The sequence below is a fragment of the Ambystoma mexicanum genome, chromosome 10, assembly GCF_040938575.1.
Source record: "Ambystoma mexicanum isolate Mex_15411 chromosome 10, UKY_AmexF1_1, whole genome shotgun sequence".
NCBI classification, from domain to species: Eukaryota; Metazoa; Chordata; class Amphibia; order Caudata; family Ambystomatidae; genus Ambystoma; species Ambystoma mexicanum.
Window position 1 is genome coordinate 514,522,138 of NC_090932.1, and position 10,022 is coordinate 514,532,159.

General features: G+C 42.2%; 1 protein-coding gene across 2 annotated transcripts in view; it reads right to left on the minus strand.

The window, feature by feature from the left end:
- Positions 1-8,595, minus strand: part of SRPRB (SRP receptor subunit beta) — a 197,597-nt gene extending 189,002 nt beyond the window's left edge. Inside the window, exon 1 of one of the 2 annotated variants that reach the window (XM_069618061.1) lies at positions 8,271-8,595. In XM_069618061.1, the coding sequence (XP_069474162.1) occupies positions 8,271-8,463 (193 nt within the window). In that variant the 5' untranslated portion in view covers positions 8,464-8,595. The remainder of the gene's footprint in view (positions 1-8,270) is intronic. The other variant, XM_069618060.1, reaches the window with a different exon arrangement.
- Between the last annotated feature and the right edge of the window lie 1,427 nt (positions 8,596-10,022).

Genomic DNA, 10,022 nt, shown 5'->3' on the forward strand with positions numbered 1-10,022 from the left:
GATTAAGAATTTGAAAACAAATATAAACAGGGGCAGCCATAAGCACACCTCTGACAAAAAAATTGGCTTAATGGTTACTGAGTATCTCTTTTACAATTGGACAGTGAATTTATGCTCGAAGCATTAAAAGATGGCTCGACAAGGCAGTTCAGGTCATTGGTAAATAGTATGGAGTCAGTGCAAAGTAATGCTCAATCGACATCCATACCAGAAGAAGTATGGGAGGGCCATTTTAGCAACCTCCATTTGCCTGGCATTAGTGAGCCGGACCGGACCTCCATAAAACAGCATGCTTGGACTTTTCTGTACAGGGCATAATGCTACAAATTCAAAAAGCCAGCTCCTCGACAGCAGCTGGGCCAAATCGTCTCTCAAATGCACTCTAAGGGAAATCCTGAATTGTGAGCGAAGAGCTTATCCATACTGTTTACAGATATCATCTACACAATTTGCATACCGACCTCTTGGAATTTTTCCTACGTTATCGGAATATTTAAACAGGGGGAAGAGGAAATTACCACCCGATTGCTATATTGGACTCCAAAATCGTTGCAGGACTTCTCCTGCAAAGACTAGAAGAATGGTTGTCAAGAAGCTCCACCTTATTGCAGCATTTCGGGTTTCAGAAAGGAGGTTGGGACGGATGCAGGCGGCCTAGTGGTGTCCTTACTTCAGGAGAAGACATGGAATCAAGGGACAACACCCATTTATATGGTGGCAATGGATTTGTCCATGGCCTTTGATTTAGTTGATAGATCGAGGCTGTGGACAAAAATGAACACCTTGGGAATGCCAGGAGAAATCTTATCAATTCTCATCCATTTACATGAACACTCCCAGAGACAAGTTTGATTAAATATGGAGGGCCAGTTATCTTACCCTATAATCTCAAAATGATTACGACAGGGCTGCATTTTTGCACCAGCACTATTTAATCACTATGTATCTGATTCCGGTAAAATCTTGGACGATGCCTCCTTTGTTCCACCTATCGTACAAGGTTTGAAATTGGTGTGGGGTGCCTATGTCGACGATTTCCTTCTCATCAACCATACGCCTAAAGGTCTTCCACACTTGATTGCGGCTTTCTCTGAATATACCACATCAAATGGTTTAAGGGTAAACACCAGAAAAACTGTTATAATGAGATTGAGCAATAGGAAGACCCCGGTTGTGTATACATGGTTTTTAAACCATGAAAGGCTTACCATCAGACCAATGATGAAATTTCAGGGCTTTCCTATATTTAACAATCATTTGAAATTTCAATATTGTCACTATTTGTCGGAGAGGGTGTGCAGTCAGGTGTATATGAAAAAGGTGGATCACAAATTTGGAAACTACTCCCTCACTCCTGTCATACTCTTAAAGTTCATTCCAAAAATAACATATGGCCTGTAACTGTATCCCCTATGGAGGAGCTGCACAAGATGGAATCCCCAATTTGGAAATCAATACTATTCTTTCTCCCAAAATCTGTACATATTTCCGCCATAAGGTATGAGTTGGGTCTCCAATCACTGACCAGTATAGTGGAATGGTGTCAATTGTCTCCATTTAGAAATATGTTCCTAAACACAGGGAACACCCTATATGAACAGATTGGAACCAGCAAGCCCCACTCTTAACTTTACAGACAACCTGTATGGGTATACTCTAAAAATTAGGTTTAAACAAAAGGAATGCTATTCCAACGCGAGTAAAAATGTTTTTACAGTACTCCGATTGGGCGGAAACCATGGAAAAGGTGAGGAATACTAAATTGTGCTATCAGTTAGTATCCCATTATAAGATGCTGGGGCTATCTGTCAGGTTTCCAAATAAGAACTGGTGTCATGGCTATACGAGGTTCAGGTTAAATGTCTTGCCAACCAGTGAGATACTTGAAATAAGAGGCAAACTGAGTGTCAGCATGCAGATTTTGTCAAAGCAGGGCAGACAAAGAAAGCCTTACGCACTTGCTGCTAACTTGTGTAGCTCTCAAATCAAGTCGTATAGACCATTTTAAAAAAATGTGTAAATAATTTGGATAGAGTTGATCTTGGTAGCCTATGGTGGGACATACTGCATGGCACAACAGTTGCTCTAAAAATTGGGGTGGTTAGATACCTATCCGTTATTTGTGATCTCCTACAAATTGATCAAGGGAATTCAGTCACAGTGTCCCCTTAAAGATGAGATAACATTTGAAATGCGCAATTTGCTACATGTGAAACTGCACGTGGGGAAATGATATAAATGTTATAAAGCAAATGTAGTGTGGTTGCGACGTTACTGAGAGGAATAATGTTGCAACACCTTGCTTGGAAGAATGATGACACTTCTTAAAAATCGAACACTTAATTATCCCTATGAGGGCAACATTAGGCCAATTTCTGCAATTGGAAACTGTAACCGAGAGGTTTGTAGTTGGAACTGGCAGCGCAAAGACCTCAGCATCATGTGTATGCATCCATGTAACCTAATTTGGAATGCAAAATGCCCATGACTAAATGACTTAGGCTAAAACAAGGTGCATCTAAAAACTAGCTATATGTAATGGGAATTTTAGTAATTTGCTGGGTAGTAACCAAAGAAATATATTTTCTGCGCACAGGGAACCGGACAAATGCTTTTAGTATTTTGAAATATTGTAGCATGTGTAAATGCAAAGTATTAATATAATGTTTTCGGTTTGTCTCCTTATTATCAGTCTATATGTTTAATGCTTACTGTTTTGTATTTTATATTCTTATTATCCGTTTTTGTAAAGGTTTAAAAATAAACCATATACAAACAATAAAAAAGAAAAGAAAACATCAGCAACCAACTTCGAGTTAAAATAGACCACTGATCTATCAGTCATCCGTCGGTCTGGAAAGTGTACTCTTTTATATAGTTTGTCGGAATTCTCACCACAGTTGAAATTTCTAGCAGCGAGTGCAAGATGTTAGTACGATTTAAGTTAACATATCTGTTTTCCAGGATTACACTTTCCACCAAAATACCATATACCAGTTCTGGTTCCCTTGCCACATTGCAAGAACCACCAAACCCCCCTGGTCCCACTGGGCGACGTTCAGCACCCCGCCCCCCAACCTCCCAACTCTCTCTCTCAGCTCATAACGATTTGTGAACCCATGGGGCTAAACATCCATCCTATGCAACTCATAAAAGGTCTCTGGGAGGATTGATCACTGGGTACAGAGAGTTGATAAATTCTTTTTTAAAAAAATATCAACCCCCTTCACCAGGGACATCACCACTGGTGCGTCTATCCGGGCCGAGAGCCTTTGCACTGTACAAACAATGGGTGCTCTGGCACTTACTAACAGTTTCTCCCTATTGGTATCAGGCACTTTTGTAGCATTTGTCTTTCCAGAGCAGCCAATCATGATTTGTTTATCCTGAGCAACAGGCTCTATGCTGGCTGCTCTCGATAATGCCATTTTCACACCTTGTAGAGATAACAGGCTGTTCAAAGGTGTCTAGAAGCCTGGGTATTCAAGTTCGAGTTAGGGCAGTTTTCGTTTTTCTCTCTCATGGGCGTTCTCAGTTTCCACACTTTCCGCCGAACAGGCAGTTTGATACTTTTAGGTGCTCCAGAGGGTCCTTGATCAGTATTGCCTTCCCCCGGTAATATAGGTAGCACCTCCCATGATCCCTCCTTACTTCTCACTGTTTGACCTACAGACCGCAGTGGTTTCTTTGTAACATGTCAATAGGCCCAACTGCCTGGCAAGCTCCCGTCTCCGCTTCTCGTGGGGGAATACCCCTCATTACGGGGGCAGGATCAACTTCACAGAGAACACTTTGCAACTCTGAATCCACCATGTGCCCCGGCTTTTGTTGATTACATACCACTGTGTCCTCTGGCACAATAACCTCTGTACCCCTTCTTCCGTAGTCAGGATCCACAATAACGCCCATGGCATTGATTACTGCGGGAGACACCACATGCAATGTCACCTCCATATAATTTGTTGTCAGGCCATGAGAACAAAATCCTTAGCAGTTACATGCAATTGTAGGTTTTCTAATTTAAAAAGAAGGGATTCTAATAGTACGGGGTTAGCTTTTGTTTCCGCCTTGAGACCCTCATATAACGAAACTAAAATACAAAGAACCAGATTTATTTCCACCATTGATTTGTCTCCCGACGACACCGCCCTCCCTGTGTGCTGCAAATGGAACATCAGAGTTCCTTGCAGGAATAGAAATGGGCGAAGATCCAATGGACAAGAAAGATGCATCACAGTCCGGAACATACTGGTTACCAATCTCAGGTGACTAATCTAAATAGCTTGAGTCATATCTGCTCTGAATAGAATGAGCCAAGGGTTCCATAGCCACTAGTGGAGCAGTCGTGGTGTATGTAGAGATTAACAATGATCCCGGTTTCTTCTGTGACACCACCACCTGCTTGCCTTTTGATGGGAAATAGAAGGATATTCATTTGGCAGAAGATTTACCCGCCGACTGACCCCCTACCAAATTCACTGGAATATTGTTCATAGTGCTCGGTCCCAACTTCTGTGATTCTATCTGGGGGACCAATTCACTTATACCGTGGGCGGGAAACATGGCGTTCAACGGTGACAGGGGGCGCTGTATATTGATTCCCGTCAAAGTCTCTTCATCCGTAATCGGAGCTTCATCAATTGGGGGGACCCATCTTTCCACCCCATAAGTCATACATATACAAGGAGCTTCTCCTCCCAATACGTGCTTAGATTTCCAGACACTACGGGCCAATAATGCACAAAGTCTAGATATTATTTAAAGCACTCACCAGTTCTTGTTGCAAGAACAATTTCAGTTCAGTCCATGCCTCATCCCCGCACCACGCATACCACACAGCCTGCACTGTCTCCACTCCCTGATCACTGCTTTTAGTGAAGGATAAATAAAAAGGGACTGTTCAGTAGGAGTAATAAAAAGGTGCTGTGCCCTGCAGACTAGAGAATAATAACTAGAAAGACAATGTTCGCCTGATGAGTAAAGAGGCGCAACCTTCTGACAAGACACTATATAAAAAAAAATATATTAAAAAAAAAAAAAGACTATGGGCCGCTTTACGAGTTTGGAGGCAGCTATGCCTCCAAACTGGGGTCCGTGGTCCCTGAATGGGGAAATACCGGGCCATTCCAACCTTGGAGGACCCAGTATTTCCCCATTCAGGTAACACATCCCCATTCCCATTTGAGCCCTCAAAGGGCTCAATGGGAATGGGGAGGGTGCTAACAACGGGCCCATTGTTAACTCCCTGGTCCCCTTGCAGGACCCGCAAAGGACGTCTGGTCTGGTCTGACCAGACGTCAGAGCGGGTCCCGCAAGTGAGCCTCGTAATAGGGCGGAATGGGTTTAACGGCACTGGCACCTTTACCGGTGCCGTTAAACCCATTCCACCTGGGTCGTAATGAGGCCCCATGTGTTTAATATAATGGAAATGTAAATAATCTTTAGAAATATTCGGCAACGACTTCCAACATCTGCATACCAAACTCGCACCTTCTTCAATCAGAAAGCAGAGGTACCTGATCTATCTACTCTTCAGCTTCCAACGTCTCCACACTAGACAGCTTCTGTGCAATGCCTAAACTACATGTTCTGCTGCATGCATTGCACTGCTCCTTTCATCTTTCAGACCATGTTCTGCTGGGGGGGGGGGGTGTTGCTTCCTACGGCGCTTCAATGCCGCTAGAACATATGGTAGAAGGTGCTATACAACAACAAGATAACATAACTTTGAAACTAAATCAGAGGGAGCTTTACAGTTTGCAGACAAGAACACCTGAGACAACAAAGACTTATAATACATGTATAGGTAAACGTGGGTGTGCCAAAATCAATGCACTTGTCCAGACATGAATTCTCCAGATAAGAATAATATCATACAATTAAGAGAGTAACAGTTCTGCTGTTTAATCAAAGTAGTGGCAATAGTGCATTCTTCCTGCCAACACGTGTTTCGACCGATGAGGTGTTTTTCAAGGCAATGACATGAGATAAATGTCTGATTTGACAAACCAATAAATCATATAAAGTTAATAAACAGAAGCATTCAGTCATGGTGCGTTCATTGTGCTTCAATCACGTGAAACAAACCATCATTAAGGTAATTGATATAACAATATTGGGTGTAACAATCCGTGTTTAAGAGTTGATTAATCAATTAGACCAATCACATGAACCCGAAGAGAGGGTGGGGAAAAAAAAAGGGGACAAAGAAAATACATAGAAAATTAAATTAATGTGCATTGCGTTCAAGTAGCAGCAATAAACCAAACATATACAGGATTGATACTCATACTAGATCATTTTTAGGTACACCCTATTATTTAGGTGAAAAGGATAATGCTGTGGCTTAATTTGCCAATATTAAAGATGAGAATAAAAAACAATTTTTCAACCAAATTTCTCACAGACATCTATGAGACTTTTGCTCTAGAATTGTGCAGTTCCTATAGCCATGTTATGTGCTTCAATGTCATTATGATGCAAATACTACATCCATAACTTCATATACAGAAACTCTAAGTGCATGCTTAAATACAGAAGGAATTTTGACAAGTATGTGAATAAATTCATTGTAAGCCGCAAATTACTCTACAAAGTACTGAGGGCAAGTCAGCCTGAGACCACCAAAATCCAACCTATTCAGAGGGAGGATATGTTGCCGCCAAAAAGTAGGGGCCCCAATGCTGAACCCAAAAGGTGTGAACTTTATCACCAAATATTCCCAAAACAGTAACCAAGTGTATGGGATCCTCCAAAAACATTGGCATCTTTTATCCTTAAATCCGGACCTTCAAGAATATATAGACTAAACCTAAGCTAATTTTTACTTGGGGAAGCCACACTCAAGAACAAACTTTGTCCTCTTTCCTCAGACCTGATTCTGATGTAATGACCACGACCAACTAAACATGTTGGTTTCCACAAATGTGGAACATGCAGTGTATTCAAATGTGATCACCCAGTGACAACTACTTTTGCATGCCATGGAGGAATCAAATCAGAAATGATATGAACTGCACAACACTAGAGCAGAAGTCTCAGACGTCTGTGAGAAATTTGGTTGAAAAAAGTTTTTCATTTGCATCTTTATTACTGGCAAATTAAGCCACGGCATTATCCTTTTCACCTAAATAATAGGGTGTACCTAAAACTGATCTAGTAAGGGTATCAATCGTGTATATTTGTAGTTTATTGCTGCTACATAAACACAATGCACTTTAATAATTTTTTATCCCCTTTTTTCCCCACCCTCTCTTCAGTTCACGTGATTGGTCTAATGGATTAATCAGCTCTTATGCATGGATTGTTACACCCAATAATCCATTTCTGTTATTGTATCAGTTACATTAATTATGGTTTGTTTCACATGATTGGAACACAATGAACGCAAAATGAGTTAATGCTTCCGTTTATTAACTTCATATGATCTATTGGTTTGTCAAATCAGACGTTTAGCTCATGTCATTGCCTTGAAAAAGACCTCATCGGTCGAAACACGTGTTGGCAAGAACAATACACTATTGCTGCTACGTTGATTAAACAGCAGAACTGTTACTCTCTTAATTGTATGATATTTTTCTTATCTGGAGAATTCATGTTTGGACAAGAGCATTCATTTTGGTACACAAACGTTTACCTGTAGTATTATGCTAGGCAGGGGTTAGCCTAGCAGTGCCATCATCTGCAGCTGTCAAACTCATCTTGAGTCTAGCCTCCACCTCTGCTTACCTTTTGCGAGAGCGCCCACATTCACCTGGTATACCCTGCATCCTCTCACCCATAATACATTTTTGCAGAGCCTTGTGGTGTATTGCTTGCAGCAGGCAGCGCTTGCCTAAGCTAACTGGCCCATCTTTCAGCCACGGCATGCAAAATTGGGCCACACACACACTTTCACCAGCAGCCCCCTCGATCTCGTATAGCATTCTCACTACCAGTTCATTCATATCAATCGCTCACTGAGAGAAGCACGATGTTCTCCCTACAAATATAAATCCTGGTACGCCAAATCAGTCTTTTAGAATTCTATAGCATTAAATTATGGAATAGAAAACCCTGCTATTTAGTGTACTCGAAAATGCAGCAGCAAGTAAAACAAGCCAAATACTACTACATACCTCCATCTTTATCGTTAGACTCCCTTACCATTCAGAACATGAGAGCGAAATTCTCACCAAATATCCAGAGACCTCCTGTTTTAAAGCAAACTAGGGAGCCCACTGAACGATGCACACTTTCACACCCCAGCAAGCAGTGCCTCCCCCTCATACCCATGCTGAGGATAACCACCAGGAGCGCCACCAGGACAGATATCAGCACCGGGTCCTGGCCTGCCAGCTCTCGTTTCAGGTTCTCCACATACGGCTGGAAGTCCAAAAGCACGCTGCCAGCTTCCTGCCTGTGAGTGCTGTCGCCGTCATTCTCACGTGGGCCAGGACCGACTTCATCACCCTCAAACCCCATCCTCCCAAATCGAACTCCGCCGAAATGAAAGGGCTGTACTGCGCATGCCCTACAAAGGAAGCGTTGGCGTCACATCAGTACGCACGCGTGGTGAAGAATCTGAAGAGAGCGTAACACGTATACGTGTGCTCAAATGGGAAATTACGCTTTCTCGCTGCGAGATTAGTATAGGCTCCGAAAATTAATCATCGCCGCGCAGGCGCAAGAGCAGTTCTTCTGACGTGTCATACATTTTGTATGCCCAGAGAAACACAACGTGTATGCATCGTATAGTGTTCCGTGGTGTGTTGACGTTTCATGGAAACGAAAGACCCAATGGATTTATAACGTTCTACCGACTCTCCTAAAGTGCCACCTTCTCCCCGCTACCGACAATGCCCAATTTTGGCCTTTGCAGTTATTTATTTACAGCTATGAATGTGTCATGCCCCCCCCCAAAAAACAACAGAACGGGCACTGCTTAAAGGACATAAAGGGGCTTGCTTGCTCAGTAAAAAATATTATATATTGTTAACTGACGGAAAAATCACATAGCTCAAAGCATTAACTTATTTGGAATACCTTTAACCACGAGACCTAAAGATATTTATTAACTTCTGCAGAACATCTGCAAATAGCTACAGAAAGGTTCCCTATCACGGTGGTTTGTTTATATAGGACATCACGCGCTATTGCATGACGACGTCATTTCTTAGCTATAATCAATGTCCCAAAATGGCACCACATGATGCATGTGGGATGCCAGAGCTTGCAGTACACAGCACAATCAAAAATACTATTCATAGTATTAGGTAAACTTAATTTTTGACTTCACTTACTATTTTTCCATGATCTTAGGACACTTGCCCCATAACTAGAAGGAACGCCTATGGAGGCACATACACAGCGGAAACAATACTCGGCGAGGGAACTGATCCTCCCTATCTTCCTAAACTAGCTTCCATAAACAGAGGGAGCGGGAGGACCCAATTACCACATATCACTATACCAAAAGGAAACGTAGGTATGTTAGGATCACACTAATGAATGAATATAGAGAGATCAGGAGGGAAGGGTAAGGATGACATGTCAACACACCTCTAGTCGACAGAGAAAACATAGGAAGCTAAGGATCACCAACAGCGAAATGGGTAGGAAGGGAGCTGAATCCTGTAAAATATACAGCACCGATAGCAGGGCAGGGGACAATGCGTGCCTCAACCTGGTACACAAACCTACGAAATAGCTCAGATGGAAACTGCCACCCCATCACACCTATCAATTAGACGGACAAACTACAATACCAATCCCATAGGACAATCAGAGATGTGAAACAAAGAAATGCAAAGACTAAGAGGCAAGAAAAAACCCACTAACCCATACATGCCAACATTCGGGCACACCTGGGAGGACTATTTCGTCAGAGACTTCTGGAGACAAAAATGTTGCCATAGGAATGCATTGGGCAAAGATTTATTTTTGACGGGAGAACGTGAAAAATAGCAATATTTTTCACCGGAAAATCGGGAGTCTCCCTCCAAAATCGGGAGGATTGGCATGTATGCTAACCCCTAAACTCA